Source organism: Anastrepha obliqua, chromosome 3, assembly GCF_027943255.1.
Source record: "Anastrepha obliqua isolate idAnaObli1 chromosome 3, idAnaObli1_1.0, whole genome shotgun sequence".
Taxonomy (NCBI): Eukaryota; Metazoa; Arthropoda; class Insecta; order Diptera; family Tephritidae; genus Anastrepha; species Anastrepha obliqua.
Genome location: NC_072894.1, coordinates 8,908,595 through 8,935,523, shown reverse-complemented (window position 1 = coordinate 8,935,523; position 26,929 = coordinate 8,908,595). Strand labels below are relative to the sequence as shown.

General features: G+C 40.1%; 1 protein-coding gene across 3 annotated transcripts in view; it reads right to left on the bottom strand.

The window, feature by feature from the left end:
- The window catches only part of LOC129241478 (pneumococcal serine-rich repeat protein-like), a 143,429-nt gene that overhangs the window by 90,853 nt on the left and 25,647 nt on the right, over nucleotides 1-26,929 (bottom strand). For all 3 annotated transcript variants that reach the window (XM_054877819.1, XM_054877820.1, XM_054877821.1), the window contains exon 2: nucleotides 3,903-6,105. In XM_054877819.1, coding sequence (XP_054733794.1) covers nucleotides 3,903-6,105 — 2,203 coding nt within the window. The remainder of the gene's footprint in view (nucleotides 1-3,902; nucleotides 6,106-26,929) is intronic.

Here is a 26,929-nt window from a genome sequence, read left to right as displayed (position 1 = left end):
AATTGAAAAAAGTGGTCTGGGAAAACATAGCGAGATGTTCACTGAATAACTGGAAAAAAGATGGAATGAATTCGACAAATATTTATAGTAGATGTGTGACCAGAAAGTTGAAAAAAGTCAACTTTCGGGAAAAGGCGTTTAAAGATAAAGAAACGCTCGAAAATGCCACGCGCATGCATGTATTCTCCCCGAAATGCTCATGAAGGAACATGTTTTTCATAAAACCCTCTTTATAGCATACTCTTAACATTAGTAGCTTTTAAAAAAAAAAAAATCGATTTTTTCAAACCGTGACGGTAGAAGACCCCCTTAATTAAAAAAAGCCACAAACATACAGTCTGTCTAGTAGAAGCGCGACTGCCATAACTTAGAAACTTTTTGACTAATTCGATTCTAGCAAACTGCACTGTAGGGACTTTTAATATAATATTTATAATACGTAATACCAAATGAATTCCAAAAAAAAAAAAAAAAAATTTAGCTAAAATAGAGACGACAGGAGCTTTGTTCTGATAACTTCGAGTTTATTTATTCAAAATAGTCCCCTCTAGCCTCGATACAGTGATTTGCGCGATCTAAAAGCTTTAGGATGTCGGTACAAGCCTTTTGGATAGCCTCTACGGACGCAAAACGTTTTCCTTTCATGACCAAATGCAATTTTTCGAATAGATAGAAGTCACAGGGATCCATATCAGGCGAATATTGATTGATGGTTACAAATCAGTCACAAGAGTGGATCAATGAGGCATTATAATGCAATAAGCGCCAGTTTCTTCGCGGTATTCAGGGCGAATTCGACGAATACGATGCAACACACGCTTCGAAACACCAGGATAGAAAATTTCATTGACGGTTTGGCCCGTTGGCACGAACTCCAACACGAACACTTGTAGACAATTCTCTTGGAATCGTAAAAGCAAATGAGCATCGACTTGATTTTTGACTTCTCCAAACGCGTTTTTTTGGGTAGTGGCTCGTCTGAGGCCTTCCATTCGGCACTTTGACGCTTAGTTTCAGGTTCATGTTGGAAACACCTAGCTTCATCACCAGTCGCAATGTTGTAAAGGTAGTTCTCGTCTTTGCTCGCCTTTTTAATGAGGTCTTTCGAATGTTGGCTTCTCAGCAATTTTTGGTCCTCACTTTACATCTGCGGAATGAAACATGCACAGACCTTTCGTAAGCCCAAATGATGAGTTAAAATGCGATAAATCGTTGTTTTGGAGATATTCAACTCCGATTCCATGAATTTCAGCGATGATTTCGGTTCATTTTAGATAAATTTACGAACAATTTCGATGGAGTTTTCGGGTGGCCCCCTGATTTTGGGTGGCCCGTATGTTCATTGCCATTTATGTCCTCACAACCACCTCTGAAACGTGCAAACCATTCATGAACTCTGACACGAGATAGACAATCATCGCCATACATTTTTTCATCAATTCAAATGTTTCGGTAAACGTACCGATTTTAAAACAAAATTTGATATTAAATATTAAAGATATTAAAATTGTATTACGTAAATCGACGCTCTGAGAAAGGGTCAATGATGAGGGCTTAACAATGACGCCCATTTTTGGCTTGTCATGGCTGAGTCAGTAAGCAAAACTGCCGCATTTGAGGTGAAGAGCAACCCAAAGCCATCCAATAACAGCCATTAGACTCATTGAAAACAACTGTTTACAGCGTGACCATTACGATTTTGAGGAGAACTGCAGACACTTGACTTCTGCAGAAGCTATCTAAATGAGGAAGACGCAGAGTTGATCTCACACTTTCTGTGCTGCCTTCTCAACAATCATAGAATGAGCTATACGTTTCTTAATAAATATTAATACAGAATAATCTAGAAGGAGAACTTTTACATGTTTGACCTCAAGGCATAAGCCAAATACGAATTCGAGTAGACGCAACTCTTCCTACTAATGACTATTCCAAAAATGTTACTTGCCAGAGATCACTAATGCATTCCAGTGCTAATTCCACTCTAAGTACATTCTGTCAAAAAAGTGCCGGGAATTGTTCAATAAAACGCAAAATAATTGTTTAATCAGCAAAATTTATTTTGTCGCCTTCAAAATAGGCTCCATTCGAAGCAATACACATGTGTCAACGATTAGTCCAGTCATCAAAGCACCTTTTAAACGTATTTGAAGAGATCTTCTTCAGCGAATTCTTCTAAATGGCCTCTGTCGACCCAAAGCGGCGTCCGCGGAGTGGCAATTGAAGTTTTGGGAAAAGGAAAAAGTCACAGTGGGCGAAATCCGGTGAATATGGCGGTTCTTCTATGATATTTGTCGAGTTTTTGGTCAAAAACGTGTTCACAATATGAGCCTTGTGAGACGGTGCGTTATCATGGTGCAAGGGCCATGAGTTTTCTTTCCACACATTGGGCCGTTTCCTATGCACATTCTCTCTCAAACGTCGCATAACTTCCAAGTAATATTCTTTATTTACCGTAGTACCATTTGGAATAAATTCCGAGTGGACAACACCAAGATAATCAAAGAAGACGAGTAGCAAGACTTTCACTTGTTACCGACTTTGACGTGGTTTTTTGGGTTTCGGCTCATGTGGATAGCGCTATTCAGCCGCCTGTTGACTGGTGTGCATGCCAAACTCATATACCCACGTCTCATCACCTGTTATGCTGCGCTGGATAAACGTTGGGCCCGAATTCACTTGCTTAAGCATGTCTTTAGCCACCTTCTTCCATTGAATTCTTTGAAAGAAATTCAACTCTCTTGGAACGAGTCGAGCAGTCACGCGTCTCATGCCCAATTTATGGTGTGAAATGTTGGGAATTGATTCGTAAGACACGCTAAGATCACGAGCTACCTTCCTCAAACTTAAATGATGGTTTTCCAGCATCATTTCCTTGACTTTGTCGACGTTTTCATCCGTTGAAGACGTTGATGGGCGACCAGATCGGGGCACATATTCACAACTTCTCGGCCCTTTGCGTTATACCACACGTAGACCCGTGTTTTTTGATAAAGCACACTCGACATAGGCTCTCTGCAACATTTTCAAAGATTCGACACACGAAATCCCATTCAAAACACAAAATTTAAGACAAATTCTTTGTTCGATATTTTTATCCATAGTGAAAACCGCCGAGCACACCTGTGGTTGACTGATATAATTAAATACCAAAAACAGGCTAATTGACAGAATTAACGCTCAAACTCTGCGACACTATAGAGGAGAGTTGTACCAACATTCGAGCAAAAACAAATTTAGTCAAATGTGTAACACGCGCTTTTTAAATGAACAATTCCCGATATTTTTTTGACAGAATATAGATCCACTTATTTATTAAGCTCCTGAAAGTAAAACAAGACAAGATTCAGGTCATACGAGTTCTTTCTTAAAAACTGAGCCAGATCATTTCATTATTTTAAGTTGGCGGCATTATTTGAGGCCGGTTTAAGCCCGATTTGAAATGCCCTCGAAGCCAATCGGACTACTTGGAATACATTCGAAGTAATTTACGTTGACGCCCACACCCTTTTTGGGGTGTTTGGCAGAGCTCGTCCTCCTCTTTGCGTGGTGATGTTGTTCCACAAATGGAGGAACCTGCAGTTTTAAGCCGAATCCGATTGACAGATGTTTTTTATGAAGAGCTTTTTTGTGGCAGAAAGACGCGAGGGTTTGCCTTTGCCTGCCGAGGGGCGGCCGCTGTTAGAAAAAACTTTTCCATTCGGGATATCCACTTGAAATTTTAAGTTGTTTCTCAATTTTTAAAAAAACATAAATCAAAGCGGTTCATTTCAAATGTTCCATAGCTTTTTTTCTACCACTAGGAGCATACACTTCTAAAACTTATTCAAATTATTCAAGATAATATTTACATCAATTTTAACTACAAAGCTCTAAAAGGCACATTTGTCGCTATCACTTACCTTCTCGCCTTGCTGGTGCGACTTTTTTGCTGCTTAACACCCGCAACACCTTCGTCTTCGCTCAACGCTCTCTCCGTTGTGCTCAGTTGGCTACTAAGCAAGTTGGGTGAGAGCGTGTCCAGTAGCGGTAAGTCCGTATGACGACGCATCTCTTCACGCAGGCGTCGATGTTGAGCGCGACCAATTCGTTGATTGCTGCGCGCCGACGTTTGGTCGAAACCTACACCGCTGCTACTACTATTCACATTTTTACCACTAACTGCGCCGGATGACACACTGCTAAGGGTCATATTTACAGGCTCAAAGAACAACTTGTCTGGGGAGTAGCCGAGACTATTGACTACCATTAGGCTATCGTCATCAGCGGTGCTAGGCGAGCGTATACTACTACATGGACCAGATGACAGGTTTGGTGGTAATGAGGATTGATGATGTGCGTGTGTATAATGAGACGGACGATGAGCGCTTGACAAGTGATAGTCGCAGTCCACCAAGTCACAGCGGGAATGAACTGGACACTTCTTCACAATCGGATATGTATTCAAATCGGTGTTGGCATGACCCGATACTTTGTACGGCTGCAGCGCTTGTTTGACGGAGGAGCTGGAAGTACGCGTCGCACTTTGTAGGCGCGGTGGCAAGGAGGACGCCTTCTCCGTGCTATTCATCTTATGACTAAATTCTGTATGATATTTTGTAAGTGGCGACAGTACAGCGTTAGCGCGTAGCTCGTTGGAATCTTCGCTGGTCTCGTTATTTGGTTCGTCGTCGCTCATCGCACAACGCATGACACTCGCTTTGGTTTTACCCACGTCCTTGCGCTTCTTGGAAGCCGACTTTTGGCTGCTCGGTGTGCGTGACTTATGCGAGCGTTTCGAACGGTCATGTGCGGCTTTCGTGTCAACAGCCGCTGAATTAACAGTGGCCACGTTATCCATGTTGGACTGGCCAACGAGTTCTCCCGAATGGTTGGACAATGACTTTGCGACGAATGCAGTCAAACGTTTTGAGATCTCTGAGTAATCGTTACTATTATTTCTATTACTATTTCTGCTCCCGCTGCCGCTGCGTTGGCGGCAACGTTCCTTGCTATTGGTGCTGCGCTTGTTGTGCGCACCACGGTTTTCGTCGTCGTTTGATGCTGATGCCGAATGTTCCTCCTCGTTCGTTGTGCTGCTGCTGCTGCTGCTGGTGCCAATGTCCAGCCCTTTCTCTTTGCATATTATGTCATAAAGAGCGCTGATCGGACGTGATTCGCTGCGTACACGCACTGCGCGTTTTTTACCAGCGAACCGATTCGAATTACGACTCCGACCAGATGCCGAAGCCGAAGCCGACGCGGATGCTGTTGCTGATGCTGATGCCGACGTATGGCCTGCCGATGTGGGGGACGTTAAGGGTATGTTGTTGTTGCTGTTGTGATTGTTATTATGATTGGTGTTTATGTGTGTGTCTGTCGTGTTGTCTAATTGATTAGTTTTACTACAATCACTACTACTTAACGTACCAACAACAAAACTACTACCACTGATATCGTACGGTGTGTATGAGGTATCGTTAAATTCACCTTTCTTTGTAGGGCGCCCAAATGCTGGCGACGATTTCGTAAAATGTTCGCAACTTTTTCTTTCGCCGTTGCTGTTGCTGCCCACAGAGCCGCCACGAAAAAAAGCAGCACGCGCACTTGACGAACTACTACTTTTGATGTTGCTGCTGCTGTTAGCGCTCACCGACTCACGGTCGCGCTTAGCAATGGACGTTGGTGATGTGGTATTAGCTCTACCGATAGCTGCTGTACCTGTGCCAATGGGTGGCGGAACTACTGTAGCGGTGCTGGTCTTGGGAAAGTGACGCTCATTGACCAACTGCGAAGTTGTATTATAAACACTTTGGTAATTCTCATTCAGAGCGGCAACATCATTCGCTTTTGGGGTATGAATGTGCAGATTGACGTCCGTATAGTAGGAGGGTGCGGTGTGGTGATGGAAATGGGGGTGCACACCTTGATAACGTGTGGATGATTTGCTTCCAGTTGCTGGTACTCGTTGTTGTTTTTGTTGTTGTAGATGTTTTGATTTATCGTATATTGACGTTTGCTGGCAGCTCGAATTGGCAGTGGCTGATGCGGAGGATAGACTACAATTTGAGGATTTGTTTTCGTTATTCGTGTCAGTATTATGACTACGTGCAGCGTCAACGGATACTGCAAGTAGAGAAAGGAATAGAGAAAGCAATTAACAAGTGCTCGAAATATAGTAATTGATAAATTTAAATTACGTGACGATTCTTTGGGCCAGCAACGAATGAATCCAATTCACTAGCACCCGGTCTACGCCAGCTTAAGAAGCAAAGTCGCAGAAATCGCACGGCGCAAGATCCGGTGAATAAAGCGAATTCAGTACTTCGCTGGAAACTAACTGATAGACAATGGATGGACAGGTGCAAAAAAAACTGTAATGCGAAAAAAAAGAAGGCTTCTCGCTAACCAGCGGTCGCTGGCGTTTGGCGTTTGACTCATGCGGTCTTCTACTAAAGCAACATCAGTCTCATTATTCAACAACGACACTCGTGAAGGCGACTGATTGTCACAAAAGTTTCAAACTTAATGTAAAAACTTCGAGAAATAATTGAAAGAAGCAAGATTAATATTATGGCCCTATAGTAAATTAATAGGTTTTACTTAATAAAAAACTTCACAGGGAGGATTATAAGATAATATCATACATATAACAGAAGTTTGGCTAGCTAACTAGTAACTTTTTGAGTTCGATTAACAATCGATGGAGTTCATCAAAGGCGGAGAATTGAAGGAAATTATTCGGAAAATGCGAAAAACTTGCTTTAAAGCAGTAATATTTATTATCTTTGAGTTATCCGAACTGTTATGCTAGCCACTGTGTATTCGTGCATAGCTTTATGAAAGAATAAAAAAATAAAATAAAAAGTAATACACCGACAGTAAAAAATGGCAATAAATTCGAGATATAAAGTTTCATAATGAAAACCACAAAATTCAAAATCTATGACAAAAACCATAAAATATTTGTAAGTCTCATTTGTGGTGATTACGTAAGGGCAATCAAATTGCAACTTTATATTGCCACCCAGACTGTCGTTGTGTTTTTCACATTTGTTTTTGTTTCTGTTTCTGCTTTGCACTTTGAGTGCAGCTCACAAGTCAGTATGAAATCTTTGTGAGCTTTTACACTTTTTTGTAAAAATTTTAATTTACCACTGACAATTTCGTAAAAAAACCGATTACAAGAAGGTACAACTATGAATTTTGTCAATTTAAATTAATTATAAAGAATAGCACTTTAAATTAATTATAAATAAAACCAAAAAAAAAGTGAGAAAAACAAACAAAAAAGTTGATAGAAGAATAAACTTAGAGGCCAAAAACCAAACAAAAAGCGAAAACGAATAAAACGAAAAATTTTAAAAATCATATCAAAAATTTTGAAGCATTCTTGGGTTGTTGAAGTAAAAATAATTTAATGCTTGTGTGACGATGATTCAATTATTAAAGGTTTGCTCACTTGTCATATTAAAATTCTGACTCTCCCTTACAGGAGCTCGCATTTAAGAAGGGCGAAGAAAGCGAAAAAATTAAATACCATTTTGGTAAAAATGGCAACAAAATTTGTGTTGCTTTTACTTAAATTATAAGTACATGTACGCTCAGTTGGTTGGTTCGGTGAAACACCAAAATTAAGGAAAACATTTTTCTAATAGCGGTCGCCCCTCGGCAGAGGAGTGTATTTCTGCCATGAAAAAGCTTCTCATAAAAAAAAATGTGCCGTTCGGAGTCGGCTTGAAACTGTAGGTCCCTCCATTTGTGGAACAACATCAAGACGCACAACACAAATAGGAGGAGGAGCTCGGCCAAACACTCAAAAAGGGTGTATGCGCCAATTATATATGTATATATACATATATACATATATATATATATATATATACTCTCAGTTTTTCGCAAAAAATGATTGAAAAACTCGTTGTCTGGAGAAGCTGCCCATCTTAATGCGTGCCATAACCTTTTTCAAGATTTTGTTCTAGATTAACGCTAGTCTTTGCATACATGTATGTGTGTGTGTGTTTACCCATGCACTCCCACATAAAAATTAAGTTAATTTTCTAAGCCCTCTAATTATCACCTACCAATCCGATTTTGGCTAAAAGTGTTGCCAATTAACACCACCGCAGCTCGCTCTAGATACTCACATATACACAGGTTTATGTAGATATTTACATATGCCTTATATTTATTTGTGTACGTGTGTGTAACCATATGTGTATGTATTTGTCGAAATGCCGACTTGCTTATTTCCCCCTCCTTCTCTCTTTGTAGTGCTTAATTTGTTGCTGTACAGTGCACTAAAAATTGCAACGGCTAACTGCACCTCTCTCACCTTGACACGATTTCATGGTGTGTCGTTTGGTGGTCGTTCATAGCCGCCGCCAAAGGTTGTATGCACCAGCTGCGGTAGCTCAGGTGTGCATTTAAATGCTTGCCAAGTAGATTTAATTTAATCCCCGAGACCCTGACTCGCTCTCACCTAGAAACAAAAAATAAAATAAAAAAATAATAAAAAAGCAAATAATCGTGTCAAAACCACCAACAAAAAGGCTGAACAACCTTTCTAAGCAAACGTGCGAGTATTAACCAACTAAATAACTGTACCACCCACTTGCTAGTTGTTTGTGTAAATGGCCTTAATGACTGACTGGCTGACTAAAGGCAAATTGAGTGCTTAAACTTTTTACCCCTTTTTGATTGTGCCACCACCAAGCCCCCAGGTGTTGTTCAAGTGTGGGTGTGCTATTAATTGCTCGACTATTTTGAATTCGAAATTTAATTTTGCATGTAATAACGTGATTCTGGTGGTACCCACCATGGCTTTTAGGCTGTGCGTCAGTTTTCAGTCCTTAAATTATTTGCGTAACAAATTAGCATTCGAAACTGTGGTTGCAAATTAATTATTTTGAAAACAAACTCAATAGAATTCTAGATCTCATTTTTTTCAGAGTGTCACAGTCCATTCTAACCTACAGATAAGCATCATACCGTGGCCGACAGAAGTCTACATGCACCCCTCCCTTTTGTTGTTTACAAAGTATACGAGTAAACACTTTGCTTAAAAATGTATTATATTTATGCAATTTCATTTGAAATCTTTTTGAAATCATTTTAACTAAAACAAATCCATTCTTTAACATAAAACAACACAGATATGCTAAAAAAACGCAAAAACAGCGTTGACAAAAGTGGACATACAGAACCGGTTCCCTAGCTTGTACTCTGATATTCTATGTTGTGATAACGGTAAAATACCGTTTTCTATTTCTTTCCTTTTTTATGTTTGTTACTTCGCTAATATTGATTTTAGTTGCCCATTAAATACTTAAGCATCTACAATGGCTCCTCGAAAACAAATATCAGTTGACGTTCTAAATTTAGTTATACAGCACAGGAAAGAAAACAATCATATGGCGAAATTTCAAAAATGTTAAATCGTGCAATAGTCCAGACCATTGTAAAAAACTTAAAAAATAGTGGTTCCACCGAAAATACACCGCGCAGTGGCCGCCCGAGCAAACTATCTCGCAGAGACGTCAGCTTTATTCTAAAAGAAGTGGACAAAAATCCAAAAGTTTCTGGTTTCTATGCCGTTAATGTGCCGAATTATCTCATCCTTTAGCCCTTGAATTGCTGCTGGCTTATCGACGTACACCTTTTTCTTTTAAAGAACCCCAAAGAAAGAAGTATAACGGTGTCGTTGACGTTTAGGTGTGGTTCACATTCAACATCGGCCCTTGAAATTTAACCACCCTTTATAACCTTTCCAACAATACCCGATTTATGCAAAAAGGATCAGATAATTTTGACTCGATATCAGGTTTTAGTATCTTTTGATAAAGACTTTTTTGAAATTTGCCAACTCCATAATTTCTGTGAAAAAGAAATGTCTAAATTTATTAAGTTCATTTCCGTTGCACTGCACCATGAATTTAACACCTGAGCCAAATTTCAGCGAAATTGAAGGCTTTGTAGCACGGCAGACGGTACTACGTTATCGAAAATGTTGACTCGGATTTATATCCAGCCAAAAATGTGAAAGATACCTGTAGTCAGAGAAAAAAATTGTCAAAAATCAACGAAAACGAAAAAACTTTCAAACTTACCGTGTAATTTTGAAGAAATACAATCATTGAATTCGTCAAGGATTCTGGATCCTTTCTAAGGACCGCTTCACAAATTATAATTCTGGTATTAAGTTAAACTTTTATTTTTGTTAATATCATACTTGGCAATTTCCGTTTGCGCCGTTACTTATATACAGGGTGAACGATATGACGTTTGTTCAAGAAGTTGTTCAAAAATGATTACAATTTTAAGATATATTCACTTTAGCTCGATATGACCACCTTTTGCCTTGACTATAGCCTTCAAATGGTCAAAAAACGAGTTGCATGCTGCACGAATGTGATCTTGAGGTATTTTGGCCCATTCTCGTACAGGTATAATCGCTTTTTTCGGCGCATCCATACTGGCATATTTTTTAGTCCTCACCTGGCTCTCCAAAATGGACCAGATGGAATAGTCCATCGGATTTGCGTCTGGCGAATTCGAAAGCCATTGTGTGGACGAAAAGAAGTGTGGAACATGATTTTTTAACCATTCTTGGTTCACACGAGCTTTATGAGACGGTGCCGAGTCCTGTTGGAACGTCCATGGTCTCCGACCGAAATGTTTGCGTGCCCACGGCTTTAAAGCAGCTTCTAAAACATTTTCCCGATAATAAGTCGCATTCACTTTGACACCAGGCTCGATAAAAACGATTGGAGAGCGTCCATCAGCGGTCACTGCGGCCCAAACCATTACTTGCGATGGGAAATTGCTTCGAGTGGCCATGCGTAGACTCAAATTTTCGTATGAGCGTTCGGTCAAGTAAACACGATCGTTTTGAGTGTTTATGAACTGCTCAATTGGGAAATTTTTTTCATCAGAAAACACAATGTTAGAAAATTCGCCACGTTCGTGCAAGCGCAATCAGTCTTTTTCAGACGACAATGAAATGTCATTGGTTAATGTTTTTCGTGTATCCCTAACACAATTTTAGTTTTTTCGTAAATAAACCGCTTCGTGGCCCCAGTTACGTCCAAGGATGATAGATTTCAAGATTTGCTTGAAGAAACATTTTTGAGGGTAACTTTGGCTGCCACGTCACTTAGGACTTGCGTTAGTGATACCCGAAAAAAAAATATATACACAGCGAATACTCAAGCCCAAGCTAAATTTTGTTAAACATATCCCAAGTGACGTCAGCCCATCAGCCAATGTTGTCAAATTCGCTCAAAGCCGAATAACGGTATGCTACTTAGACCACCTCTAAACTTCTTTAGTGACGTCAGCCTATAAGCTGATTCGAATTCTCTGAAAGCCGTATCACGGTCTGTTATTAGTCACACCTTCTGAATTCGTTCACCAAGCTGATAAGCTACCATCCTTGGATCTGCGTCAATTAATGCTGACTGCAGAGACATATTGGTGTTGCAAGCGATAGTGGTTATTGATCGTAAAAAATGTTATTCCAAGCATTCAGCGTGGCCACGATCCAACCTGAGTAATGCTTTTGTGGGGGCCGTCTTGTAAATACGTTACATCTCTTCATTTCTGCGAAAAAGGGGTTAACATCGGGCCAAGGAGGCATGTCTTAGAAGGCGTGGTGAAGCAGCTGAGCAGTACATTCTTCAATGGTGAGCGTTGAATCTTCCAGCAAGATTACGCTTAAGCCCATAAGGCAAAACCTACGCAGCAGTGGCTAAGAAACGAGTCGATTCATAGCCGCAGAAGATTGCCAGTCTGCAAGTGCAGATCGGAATCGATTGGACTACAGTTTGTAGGCGGAAATGAAGAGCATGGCTTTTCGAAGACCTCAGAGAAATTTGGAGAGTCTCAAACCATTTTTGGTTCGAGCAGCGACGCCAACATCCATGGTAATCGTGCATGCTGCGATAGCTGAATGGCCTAATCGTTTCAAGGCTTGAGTAAAACCAAATCGTGACCATTTCGAGCGACAGTTAAATTTTTTTTTTTTTTACATTTCAAATAGAACAAACTTCATCAACTTAAGGGGGAGGTAGGGTTTAGCGCTAAAAAAAAAACACTTTTTTTGTGAATTTTTTACAGAAATATGGCTTAAGATACTTTAATAAAATCAGTTACATGTTATTGTACATCTTTTCAATAAGTTTTTAAAAAATATTAATAATAAAATATTGACAAATAAGCCCATGGCAGAGTTTTTTTGGAGATATGTTTTTCGAGAGGTGCTCTGCGGTGCCAATCGGCATTCGTCGTAGAATCACCTGAAACTAAAAAAATCGAATTTTTCAGTTAAAGTATGACGTAATGCTCCCCCCTACATTAATAAAATTTTTTTTTTTTCATTTTTGTAGTTTTGGTGGCAAAAAAACGTAAAACGAGCATTTTTGGCGAAAAATTTCGCCATATTTGTAAGTGAAAAACAACCTTAAAAAACAAAAAATAAAAAAAAACAGTGTAGGGGGGAGGTATTTTTGATTTAGAAAACGTGTGCCAAATTTGAAAAGAATCGGTTGAATATTTTCGGAGTTGTGATTGGCACCGACTTTTAAGAAGTCGTTTCGGGCAAAACGCGTTTGAAAAAATGACTCTGAGAAATTATCGATGCTAAGCATTCGAGGTAGAGTGCCTACAAAGGCTATAACTTTGAGAGTTCTGCTCCGATCCACTTAAAATTTTGACACAACATTCTTGAAATGATTTACTATAAGATGAGTGAAGAAGAAAAATTTCGATTTTGTGACCCTACCCCCCCCTTAAGAGATTTAACTTGTAACAAGACTTATGGCAGACCCAAGTGCATACAAAACTATATCTATTTCGATTTCTCTATACTTTAAGATACTACCTTTGTATGAAAAAAAAATTATAATACCCTTGGGCATAACTCCGCGGATATAAAAAATGGCTTTAAGCCTGCAATCCCGCACTCGTGAGATGACGGCGATAGTCAAACATACTGCCTATGCCCATTACGGGATCCCGGAACTAAATTCAATTTGAAATATCGCATTGAAAGCAATAAAAACTTGTTCATTACACAATCTGATTACAATGAAAGCTTTTCAATTTCCAGTAAACCTGTTTCAATTCACATTTACTCGTACAATCAATATGGCAAATTACAATAATTTGAATTGAAAACTGCATCATTAATATTTAGAAATAAATCAGTATTCATCATTCAGAAGAACTGGGTAAGTTGCTGTTGTTTACAGGTTTTTACGAATCAAGCTGAAAAATGTTATTTCCTAGAGTATAAGCTGTGAGCTTAACCATATGCAGGGTGGCGCAAAGTTAATCACATTGACGGCAGAATTAGGGGTTTCGCAAAAGTAAAAATTAAAATACTTTGAGACATTCAATCGATTCCCAAAGCCTTAAATAGCTTTAAGGGGGAACGCCACTGTGAAAATTCAAAAAAATCGATTTTTTTTTTTTTTTTGCATAAATTGTTAGTATAACTACTCAAGAAAATGTGGTAAAAATTTTAAAGCTAAATTCGCTTCATTCCCAATTCTATGTGCACTTAAGTGAGCGCCCGTCGGTTCGGCCCCGTAGCGCTTACGATACGATGCTTTATTTAAAACACGTTTTTCTCGAAGACTTCTTTTGATACGGTGGCAACGATTTCTCGAAGACTAATGAACCGATTTTAATTTTCTTTTTTTTCAAAATTTTTGTCATTGCATTGGCTATCGTTATACGTAGCCGATTTTTAAAATAACTATATTTTTAGGCTTGTTGAAAATCAAAAAAATGGTGAAAAACACACACCGAAATACAAATCACCACCATTTTGTAAAAAAAAAAACAAAAAAAAAAAAACGGCTGCGTACAACGATAGCCACTATTATGTAGATTAATACAATTTTTGGTTTTTTAATTTCAGATGATTACACAGTCCTGCGAGGGTGAGTTTCTAGAATGGCTGTACTTGTTTCTTGTAGTTTTTTATGCGCTGAAAACGAATCTGACCTTCAAAATGCTCCATCACGTCAGGATTTTTGGTAAATGAAGCCTAAAAGGTCAAAAAATGGCCATTTTAGCCATTTTTGATAATTTTTTTTGGGATAGAAAATTTTTTTTTTTCAATTTTCGACGAAAAGGTCGCATAGTACAACTCTTTAGCTTTAAAACCCATTTTTTTAAATTATTGTACGATTTAAAAAAAAAAAGTTTTTTTTTCTATCCCAAAAAAAATTATCAAAAATGGCTAAAATGGCCATTTTCTGACCTTTTAGGCTTCATTTACCAAAAATCCTGACGTGATGGAGCATTTTGAAGGTCAGATTCGTTTTCAGCGCATAAAAAACTACAAGATACAAGTACAGCCATTCTAGAAACTGAAAAAAGTTAAATTTCGCAGGCCTGTGTTATTCATTGCTGTATCGCTGCCACTAGATGACGTCATTTTTTTAACTCGTTACGTTTATTTACATAAATATGTCAATTTTCAATATTTTTTAATAAAAATATACATCAACATAGTTCAATACATATATTATATAATAAATTGCCTTTGGTCCGATCCTCGAATAATTATTCCTACTTACAAGAAAATTCCCAAAAAAAGGATAATTTTTTGACCGCCCACAGTGGCGTCCCCCCTTAAGTTCAATTCAAAAATTCTTATAGAGTGTAACAAAGCAACAATAACAAACAGGCTACTCTCGCTCAGATTTCCCTGATTTGGGTACCAGGACATGAGGCACACGCAGGAAACGAGAACGCAGACTTTTGTGCAAAATTAAGGGGCGGAAAGGCCATTTATTGGACCAATACCGTTTTTCTGACTTAATAAAAACCACCTATAACAGGAAACTAAAAAAATGTATCCAAATAAAAACCAAGGAATTCTGGCACGGCACAATGGCCTTAATCACTTCTAAAAGTTCCTCAACTTTAATACCAACAGAGCAAAATCTGCGTTAACTCTAGATAACAATAGCCTCAGATTACTCTACGGAGCACTTACAGGCCATTTTTCCATCAATAAACACAATAGGGCTAACTGGCACTAGTTCATGCGGGTTCTGCTGTGATGAAGAGGAGAGGAGTTGACGGAGCACTTAGTCACCAATTGGCCTTGTCATGTCGGTCTCCTTGCCGCGGGGATGAGGCTTAAGTGGTGAGTTAACCCCATGCTATGGAGATTAACTTGCCACGAACTAAGAGGGCAGCTCCATATAGGAATTGGGTATCCACTCATTCGCGGAACGGCCTCCCAAGTACTATGTGGAGAGTACCGTACCGACAACCTGGCAGGAGGTATAAAGTGCATTTTCTTACAATATGGAGGCTAACAATGGATCTCTCTGCACGAGTTAACCCACTTTCGGGAAATCCTCCCGTCGAGCAATCGACGGCTCGGGCATCGGATGTGCAGGCCCCAATCCCACACTCCCCTATGACCGGAACTGACACCCAGGGTTCCGGAGGAAGAGCACTACTAGTGGGGAAACATGGCACATTGGCTATGTCAATGGAGAGCCGAGTGAGTGTGAGCGATACAGCGTCGTCGAAGCGATCTGAAGCAACTGAACAAGTTGTGGAGGATGTGGAGATGGCGGACAATCTCTCAGTAGACTCAGACGGATCTCTGCTACCGAGTAAGTCTTTGACAACGGTTAAACCTGGTGCGAATCAGGTAACTACCGGTAAAAAGTCTGAAGTTATTGGAGAGTTGAACGCAGGTGTTGGTCTAACCGCAAGGCAAATCAAACGAAGAAGACAGAAGGCGAGGCAAACCGAAGCATTAGCTAAGGCAAGTACTCAAGCTCCGTCAACTTCGACACCTGTAATGGAAACGGGAAAGCGTGGGTGCACTCTTCCGGAAACGAAACGGGGTCTGTGCCAACGACCGGGAAGAGGAGAAAGGCAAAGAAGAGGAAAGTCGAGAGACGGAATTCCATATGACGGGCGTTACCTTCGATAACAAAGAGGCCCCTAAAAACTGGTTCAACAACTTCTCGGCACTTCAACGGCATCAACATTTGCATTTTTTTTAATTCATGTAGAAATTAGGACATTAACAAAAAAAACTTTTTTTTTGCTTTTTGGTATTCAGGTCACTGACGCCGATGCTACAATGACGGGCGTTTGAGAAGCCCCACTGCGACCTTCCTGGAAGAATTGAGTGTACATCCGCCATTTTAAATGATGAAAATATAAAAAAAAAAAATTATATTATTTTAATGTATAAATAAACTGTGTGCCAATTTTGAAAAAAATATATCTCTTTCCTCATTTTAAATAATTTTAATGAAAATCTGGGAAAATATGGCCGTTTACAGATATCTGGCCCCTTAAATAAATTGTCTTCTTTAAACCGCTACGACCCCCAACCTAATATATATCTCATCTTAATGATTTCTATTGTAATAAAATCAATTAAAAATGGTAATCATTATCATGATTTAATTGCACTTTATTTCAATTCAGAATTCTTCATGTGACAGTCACAACGAAGGTCTTACAAATCTCTTTGACGAGAGCGCCAATAAAAAAAATCATTTCAAATTATAATCGACATGGCGTGGAAAACCCCATGCAACAAACGCTTTTATAAAATTTTGCTAATTTTAACGTTATTTATTGCAGTGACACTTTCGTACGTATACTGAGTTGTTTTTATAGTCACATATATGCTTACTACAAAAGCGCCGAATGTGAATTGACGAAGAAAATTATCCGAATAAACTCCTACGATGAATGTGGTTGCAAACAGTGCTGACAACCGAGGGCGAGTAAACAGCCAAATGCACTAGAAAGCAATTAGGTTTTACAACATTGCAAAGTGGCAAAAAACATGCCAAATAAATAAAAAGTAACATTACTGGGCGCACGGTGGCCGTCTCATACAAGTCGATGCTCAAAATTGAGGCTTTTCAACTGAAGAATGAAAATTCTTATTTGTTGTATTGTAGAAATTTCACCATCTTTATTTAGTCTGACTAGTCTGCGGTTGTGTGAGCCGTTTTATGCTGCTGGTGAACTTCATCAGATTTTTAATATCAAGACTTGCTATATCAGCAGGCGCAGAAAAGAAGTCAGAACCAAGATGCTTGAATCTTAGTCCCGCAAGAGCTGGGCAGCTTAGCAGCAGGTGTTGAAATGATTCCACCTCATCCTCCATACAGCTGACGCAAACAGAACTCGAAGTAATTCCGAGTCTCACGACATGTACACCCGCGGATAGTACCCCCGTGAGGATGCCCACGAAATTTGAGAGATGAGATTTTGTCATCCTCCTATCCAAAAGTGGCCAGAAGGACTTCGCGACCTTACACGTTCGTGTACTTGCCCAGCGCTCGCTGAGCACAGGTTGTCAAGGGGATCCCAATCCTCTCCTTTCGCGGGTACACTACTTCACAGGTCCCTCGTCTGGCCAGCTCGTCGGCTTCGCAGTTTCTAGCATTGACACTATGACCAAGTACCCAAATTATCCTTATGTCGAAGAATTCTGATGCAATCGAGAGAGAGACCAGGCATTTCCTGACCAGTTTCGAATGCAATGTAATAGAGCCTATGGCACTAATTGCCGCTTGGCTATTGGAGTAAATATTTACCAGCCACTGAGCTGCTCCTTTGATTGCGGCCACCTCTGCTTGGAATACAGTGGAAATGCAGTGATCCGGTTACCTGAATTTGAGTTTGATAGGAAGCTCTTCGCAGAATACTCCTCCTCCAACCCTACCGTCCAACTTCGAGAAAGTTCCGCTTGGACTAAGCGAGGGCACACACTGATCCGTCGACGGGGAAATGAACTCCAAGTTTCAGGGGACTTTCAATTTTTCGGTCAAATGTAAAAGTTAGTATTTCACTTCTAATTTTTCGATCAAATATTGCAGTTATAGTAAATCAGAAAATTTATCTGCTTCCTTAAAATTGCCGAAAGTGGCTAGTGTTTTTCAGGCAGAAGTCTTTGCAATCCTGCAGGTCAGCAAAATGCTTGAAGCAAGTGAGATATCAACATTTTTGCCGATAGTCAAATTCCGATCAAGGCTCTGACGACGCAGCTGATTTTGGTGCAGATCTAAATTAGTCTACTGCTGTAAGAAGGAGACCAAATATCTTAGGTGCGCAGGTAACATTTCTCTGATCTGGGTTTCAGGGCACAGGAACATGAAAATGGCTGATGAGCTTGCAAGGAAGGGGATTGAATTGGTCGCAGAGAAGCTCCTACCCGGTCATAGGCATCCCTCTGACGGTTGTTAAAGGGGAATTCCACAACTTATTTCTCAGAAAGCCGCAGAAAAGATGAAACCCTATTTCTGCATGTGCCAGTTCGAAAGCCCTTTGGCCCCAGTACAATAGACGGAGAACTCAGAAAGTCTTGGGAACTCCAAGCCATTCAATTTCCAAACTCGTAGCTGGTAAACACCGCTCAGCACAGGTCATAGAACGATCAGCATACACGCGGAAAAGCTAGGTTCATCATTTAATCCCCATTGCAGAAGCTCTAGGACCTTTCAGAGAAGGGGAATGTTGGGCACTTTCTTCGACAGCCCGACAGCCTGAGGTAGTGCGCAAAGCCCATCAATCTTCTCTATTACTTCAAAAGCGCTAGATATCTGCTGGTTAGAGGTCTCATTACGTCGCTTTAATGCTACTTGAGGCACCACACTGGTACTTCAACCATTTCCCCTACCTACCCATAGCAGTTATGTTACGTGTTTTAATTAAAAAAAAAAAACAAAGTAAACTAAAAAATGCATTTTCTTTTTAATTCCAGTCGTCTGTCATCTTCTGTAAATAAAATTTCCTAGACGAGCATTTGATGTCTTTCATTTAATCCTTAACATAAGTTATCCACTTGGCGTTACATCAGCAACACTAAAACCGCACTGATGCTGCAGTTTTTTCTATCTCTATAGAGAAGCTGAAAACATTTAAAATAATAAATTTTAATAAAAATGTTTAAATCTGATAAAAGTAAAAATTTCCTGTTGCGCCCACAAGTCAGCATTCAACAGTACTTCCAATTTTGCATACTACCAAATTTGAAGAATTGATTTTTGAGTAATCTCTTCTATAGGGCGGTATCTGTGTGCTACGTAGTAAGCAATAAAAAACGAAACATTTCAATTATCGAATTCCTTTTTCACTTTCAGCGAGATTTCAATTTCGATTTCAATGACAATGAGTAGGACATGCCAAATAAGCAGAGATTTTCAATTTACAAATTAGCACAATGGCAATGATCCCAACAAATGCTCGTACACAAATAGTATAGGCATGCATGCATACATACACACATACATTCATATATGCATACATACATACATTCATATATGCACACATACATATATGCATATATACATACACCCCCATGCACGTAGGTAGAGCTAAAGAAATAAATAGCGATGTTGAAAAGTAAAAAAAAAACAGTAAAAAAGTGAGGTTACGCAATTTTCACTTAAATAATTCATTATAATAAATAAAGGTGTGTATGATCATATGCAATTGAATGAATGTAAATTTGTATGTATTTTCTTTAAAAACAAACCACTACATTTGTGTGCATGCACTTCTTTGCGCGTTACTTATACGCCGTGTGGTTTGATGGGCTTATGATGGCTAAGAAAATCAAAAAGGTGTAAACAGACGCCACCGGTGACTACTTTAAAAGCGTAATGGCGTCATAATGCATGACACCTTAGGTAGATAGGTAAAAGTGTCAGTCAGTCTATGGACCAACTGACTTAGAAAGGTGCCGAGCCGTCCAGTCGATCCACAGTAGCAGTTTGTCTGCTACTCCTCGCTAAACCATTTTGTTGTAACTGCAAACCCATTGATCTGGCTCACCCTCACATATATGCCTAAGGTCACCAGTATCATTTAGAAAAGATGAAGCAACGTATCTAAACCGAGTGGCATGCTACGCGGGACAGTAACAGAGAAGGTGTCTAACGCACTATTCTTCCTCCACATTCTTGCAACTGCCGCTACAGTTGAAATGAGGTACATTCAATCTGTGAGCATGTCGGCTTACCAGACAGTGGCTTGTGCTCAAAGCAACTAACATCGAAATGTTTTTCCTTCACCAATTAAGTAGCGCCATTGAGCGACTGGCCGCACATTTTGACCAAATTCTTATTGTAGCATTGCGTGCCAGACTATCAACTCGTCGCGTGTTGGCTGAGGTGACAATGCGATTTGCACCACGCATTTTATAGGTTGAGAGCGGTATACTCGTAGCTACAATCTCCATATCAAGAGAGAGGCGAGTGGTAGTGCCCTCTCCCGCTTATTTGTCTGCCGCCCAATTCCCTGGCATGTCACTTTATCCTGGCTCTCATATCAAATGGATACGGAAGTATGCCGCCATCACGTTAAGAGACGTCCGACATTTGCGAGCAATGATGGAATTAGTCACAACCCCACCAAGAGATTTAATCGTCGCTTAGACAACCGAAGGCCTACTTTTGGTTTCTTACAGTAGACACCAAAGCCAACGTTATCGTCAAGCTTTGAGCCATGAGTAAAGAACCGTAGGCAGTTTTGCCGATCAGGTATATTGTCAACATCATCTGCAGAATATTCTGGCCAAGCACCATCAGTAACGACTGATTGTGGAGAATAACGAATGAGGAACCCATCCTTAGGCAAATAAAATACTGAAAGTGGCGTTGGAAAGGTCACATGTTGAGAAAACCACCAGATAGCATCACGAGAATGGCACTGGACTGGAACCCGCAAGGTAGCAGAGGTCGCGGTCGACCAAAAAACACTTGGAGAAGATCGAGGTTGCGCGACCTAGCAGATGCCGACATCTCATGGGACGGTGCAAAAACAATAGCACAGAACTGTGTACGATGGAAGAGTCTTGTCGAGACCCTATTCTCGCGAGTGGAGTGAACAAAAAAAAATATTGTCAACCCACTCACATTTAGCTGGAATTCTAGTACTAAATAACCTGTTAAAGTATGGTTCATTCCAACAATAATCAATAGCAACCCAGACTTGGACTCAGACAGAGTGCTATGGCCAAATGTCCGACCCCTAAATTGCGAAATTGATTAGTTGCGGTGAGCCGAGCAGCAGTGTTACCAGCATTCTGCTTACCAACTAAATCTAGGAGAGGTAAGAAGAAAATAGTATTCAAAACATCAGAGGGTGTAGTTCTAAGAGCGCCACTGATGCATATAAACGCCATACGTTAAACCCTCTGAAGCCTGTTTCTAATCGTCGTCTTATCGAGCGCCGTCCATCAGACTATAATTTTGTAGAGGAGGATGGGTCTGATGATGGTCATTTACAGCCAGTGAATGTACTTCGGAGAAAGACCCCACCTGTGTACCATTGCCTTTTTGCATGAGAGTAGAGCCGCCGTGGCTTTCTTTACTCTGTCCTCTACATTCATGTTCCAGTTTAGTTTCTTGTCGAGAATTACTAGTAAATATTTGGCGCTATGTCTTATTTCTAGCCTTGCACCATTTAATGTTGGATTCACAAATTCTGTTTTCTGTGGATTCACACTCAAACTGCTATTGAGAGCTCATCTAGAGAGCTTATTAAGAGCGCCCTGCATTAGAGCTGAAAGATATTTGCCACATTTGGCAATAACTATGTCGGCTGCATAAGCAATTACGACACATTTTGTTTTTTGTTTTTTTTGCGGATGAGGGAGTTTAAATGCCTAGTGCATCATCAAAGCTGCCGTCGCAGTAATGCCCGGTGACTGAACAACTCCACCTCATTTCAAAACATCGCCCACTTTGGAACCGATTTCGCATTACTTTTCAGAGTGGCGTTCCATCTTCCTCATTACGAAGGCATGTACCTATGTGCCTGCGTCAAGGTCCCTCTTTTTTATACGTAGCATCTTTTCCACTAATGATCTCCCACGTTTTCTCGCTACTTAGAAACTTGCGGATTATATTTTCAGTGGTTATGTGACCTACTGCATTTTTCAGCATTCGACATTCTTGTTCCCAATGCATGCATTGGAAGAATGTGCGTTTAGCGTCATCTTCGGCGGCATCCCCGTATATGCATGTGACGTGTTCGCTTTTTTTTATTTTGAATAGGTATTTCTGGAAATACCAAAGGATTTGGGTTGTAAAGGGTGGTTAAATTTCAAGGGCCGATGTTGAATGTGAACCACACCTAAACGTCAACGACACCGTTGGACTTCTTTCTTTGGGGTTATTTGAAAGAAAAGGTGTACGTCGATAAGCCAGCAACAATTCAAGAGCTAAAAGATGAGATAATTCGGCACATCATAGAACCTTAATTATGCCTCAGCGTCATCGAAAATTTGAACCATCGGATAGAGGTGTGCCGCCGAGGCCACGGCGGCCATTTAGCCAATATTTTGTTCCATACGTAGTTGAGCCATATGAATATTATCATAATAAAGAGAAATGACAATAATTTCCTAAAAAAATTGTATTTTATTTAAAATCAATACCGGCCCTTGAAACTTAACCACCCTTTATAAAAATTGACTTCACCGAAGTTCCTGCTGTTCCATGTGGCGACGTCTTTTATGAGTCTAGCCGTCCATCTGCCGCGTGTTTCGTTGATCCAGCGATCTTGCCACAGCCTTAGCGTTTCATACCTTATTTCGCGCGCTCAGGTTTGCTAACTCTTTCTTCTATTCGCGCGTTCTTTAATGCCCATCACTTTTCCATTTCAAAAGCTATCAACTCTAACGGTATTGAATCACTTATTACTTTAACAGCTGGCTCTGATACTGTGCGGTAGGCGGGCACAGCTCTCAGGGCGACCGTTCGTTGTACCGATGCTAAGAGCTTGAATCGGTCCTTTATCTTTAGCGCATTTGCGCCCACAGTTCAGCTCCGTATAAGAAAAAGAAGAGGGTGTGGTAGCCTTCAATATTTCCCCGTTTCAGTCAACTGAGTAGGGATGCCATCTTAGCGGCTCTATCTCTGCTACGTGCTTTATTTGGGCGCAGAAGATTAGGTTTGAGTCTAGCATTGAAGAGAAATTTAATGCTTAAGAAAATAAATAAATAATAATGCAAAGATAAGTTAAAGAACGATGATAAATATTTACTAGTATTAATAAATGCAAGCAAAATATCTGCCGCTTAAAATGAACTGTAGCAATTTGCATTAACGAGTAGTCCGCTAGCACTAGGAAATTGCTTGCGAAATTAAATAAACCGTATTTTGCATCAAATTACACATTTCAGCATAATAAAATATGTTTAGTTTGGCGCGCTGTAACGGCTTGCGCCTCTATACTTTAGACTTTTTACTACTATTATTATTTTTTGCTTTGCTTTCTTTCTTTATTGCATTGTTGCTTTATGCTTCCTGTGTGTATGCACATGTAACAGAATTCAGCTGGCGGCAGTGCGCCGTATTGCGTCTCGTGAAGCTACTCAGCTATCAGCGCACGCATATGCACCATACGGAATCCATATTAGCAGATATTTGTGTGCTTCAGGGTATACCCACGTACAAATAAACAATCGTGAGCTTTGAATGTTGACGCAGGTTGCCAATGTGGCGGCATTCTAACGATTTATTGCAATCATAAAGAGAAGCAAGTGGAGTTGGAGACCGATTTCGACCAACTGTGTGGAAGCTCATGATAGTGATGGTCTGCCTGCAATAAAAGTTTAATGCCGAAAAAGCACTAAACTAACTGGAGCTTTTGATGATGGGTCGCCTTTGTAAAAAAACAAAAAAATATTTAATAACTTTCTATAAAACATAGTCTCGTAGTATAGAAACATACTCTTATTTACTTATATGGCCTGATCAGGGAGCACAACCCTTTACGGGTTAAGGACGACTGCAAAAAGTCTCGTCAGGCGTCCCTGCTTTGCGCGCGTCTTCTCCAATTCGTTATACCAAGCGATGATAGGGTTCCTTCCAAAAGCTCAAGTCCATGCTGCCAAAACAATACTGCGGGTTAGGTTAGTTACGTTAGGCTGAATGGCTGCCCTAGCTTGGGGCCCACTTGGTCAAATATTCACAATTCATCCGTTGTGATGCCATACAGGGGAAAGGAGAAAGGAGAAGGGAAGAAAGGACCGAAATTAGCCGAAACAAGCTACTGATGAGCTTCACCAGTTGTGTGATACTTAAACCCGCTATATCCGCAGGCGTGGCGAAAAAATAAGAGCCCAGATGTCGAAATCTTTGCCAGGCGAGAGCGGGGCAGCTGAGAAGAAGGTGTTGAAAGGATTCCACCTCGTCCTCAAGACAGCTTCTGCAAAACGAACTTGAGGCAATCTCAAGTCTCACCGCATGGACACCTAACGGGCAATGTCCGATAAGGATAACCACCAAATTCGAGAGCTGGGACTTTTTTAGCCTTAGGAGTTCCATCAAGCATCCCCGATCTACCCGTGGCCAGAAGGATCTCGCAACCTTGTACGTTTGCGCACTAGCCCAGCGCTCGCTGAGTTGACTCGAGGCCCATCTCTTTCCAGAAGTAGATCACAGGTTCTTAAGGGAACCCCAATCCTCTCATTTCGCGACGAAACCGTCTCCAAAGTTCCCTGTCTAGCCAGCTTATCAGCCCAGCAGTTTCCCTCTTTGCCGCTGTGACCGGGAACCCAATTGAGCCTGATATCGAAGTATTCGGATGCAATCGAGAGAAAAGCCAAACATTCCCCGACCAATCTCGAATGTACAAACAACGAGCCCAAGGCCCTAATTGCCGCTTGGCTATCGGAGTAAATATTTACTTCCTTAACGGTAATTACGGAAGTAAGCAACCAATCCACTGCTTCCTTATCTGCGGCTACCTCCGCTTGGAAAACTCTACAGTGGTCCCGATGCCTGAATTTGCGCTTGATGGGGAGCTCTTTACAGAATACTCTCCCACCAACCCTTCCGTTCAACTTCGAGCCATCCGTGAACATGTTTGCCATGCCTTGCCGCCAAATGTTGATCTGCGGGTGATCTCGTCATATCTTAATGATATATACTTTTGCGTAAAACACGAAAATACATAGTCAGCTCTAAAAAATATAAGCGCAGGCATTCCACAGGAACGCATTGTGGGCACTCTGCCATATCTCCTGTATACCCACAACCTACCATCGGTAAATCATAGACGGGCACTCTGCAGTAGCAGAAACACTTACAAAGCCAAAAGGAAGATGAATCAGGCTAGAGGACCAGAGCTAATCCTTCTAAACAACAGACGTATCCCATCAGAAGTAGATATACAAATACTCGATGCCACTTTATCAACAAAAAGAGTGGTGCAATACCTAGGACTGCAATTAGAAACAAGACTAACTGACTGGGCGCACATAAATCATGCTGCCACAAGAGCTGCCAACGTAAGCGGCATGGCAAACATTGGAGGTCCAACTCAGAGCAAGCGAAAACTTTTAATGGACACGACGAACTCGATTCTTCTATGTGGATGCGAAATATGGGCAGATTCGCTAAGGGTTAAATGCCGGAAAAAAATTCTGCAATTAGTGCAACGCACCTGCACTTTAGAGTGGCTTTTTCATACAGAACAGTAGCAGAAGTAGTGGTTTTAGTTATCAGCGTCCCATCCCTATAGATATTCTAGCACAAGAGCGCAAACGGAAATGGGAGGCAAACATCTCTGGGATCCGAGGACCATGCTTCTCTGACATTAGAATTCAAACGCTCACACTTTGGCAGGCACGATCCAACTCTGAACGGTACGGCAGATGAATCTCTTTTGAAATGGTGTTTTTGGGATGTTTCTTTAAAAGTGTGTACAAGGGAAACGAAAAAAGATATTTTATTTTTGTGTTCAGCATTTTATTTTTTGATCTATTGTTAAAAAATAAAAATTTTGTTTTGGCCATACGAGGTTCGTTCAAAAAGTCGTCAGCCTACAAAAAATGGTCTTCCGGGACTCACAAGACAAAAAGGTTCTTGTTCAGTTTGAATGCCGTTATCGTGTGAACTACGATCTTAGAAAAAATTAAACTTGACAAAATGACGGACGCTCAAAGAAGAAAACTCATTTTTTGACCATTTTTTTACTTTAAAAGTCCGAAAAAAATACTAAAATTTTTTTTTCCGGAATAATCGTAGTTCCCACGATAACGACATCAATTCTACGCCATTTAAATTTTCTTTCATCAAAACCGGTTAAGTATAACCGACTATATCCGGGTCCGCTGTTCATGTGAAGACATTTTTTTGAGGACTGACAACTTTTTGAACGAACCTTGTATTGTCGAAATTTTATTTTTTATTTTTAACAATGGATGAAGAAACGTAAGACAATTTTTTTAATACCCGGGTGAAAGAGGATATCATTTGACATCCATATTAATATTATAGAGTGAGTGAGTACTTAAATTAATTTCTTCGAAAATTTTCTCTTTTGAAACTTTAAAGACTTTCAACAAATATTTTTCGAAATTATTTCCGAACAATTTGCTGTGTATATCTTATTTACATAGCCGTACGCATTTTTGCAATTTTTCTTCATAGAATTTGAATCAAGACATGAGAATTTTTTTCATATCTGCCATAGCCCGCAGAGTAGTTAAAAAATTTGTTTGTAATAAGCGAGTGCCGCTGTGTTTTGTTTTTTTCCCCCATATTGAGAGGACAAGCAATATTTGGTTACTACTCACAGACATATTTGCTGAATGAGTCACCCACTGCATAGTATTATATTTTGGTTGATCAGCTGTCGCACTACACTCACCACTTTTTTAATGCTCGTATGGATTTCTTTCAGCTGAAATGTAACTTTGTCACAAACTGACATCAGCTGTGGACACAAATCGGCTCATTTACTAGGCGATAACCAGAAAATGAGAAAAAACAACTTAGATAATAAATTTGAGGAAATTATCTAATCGCAGTTTCTTAAAATTTTTGCGGTTAATCAAAGGAAAAGATAAAAATAAAAATAATTACGTCATTTTTACATCTATGCATTTAAGGGAAGAGCGAAAGAAAGCGGAAAACACGCTCCAGTA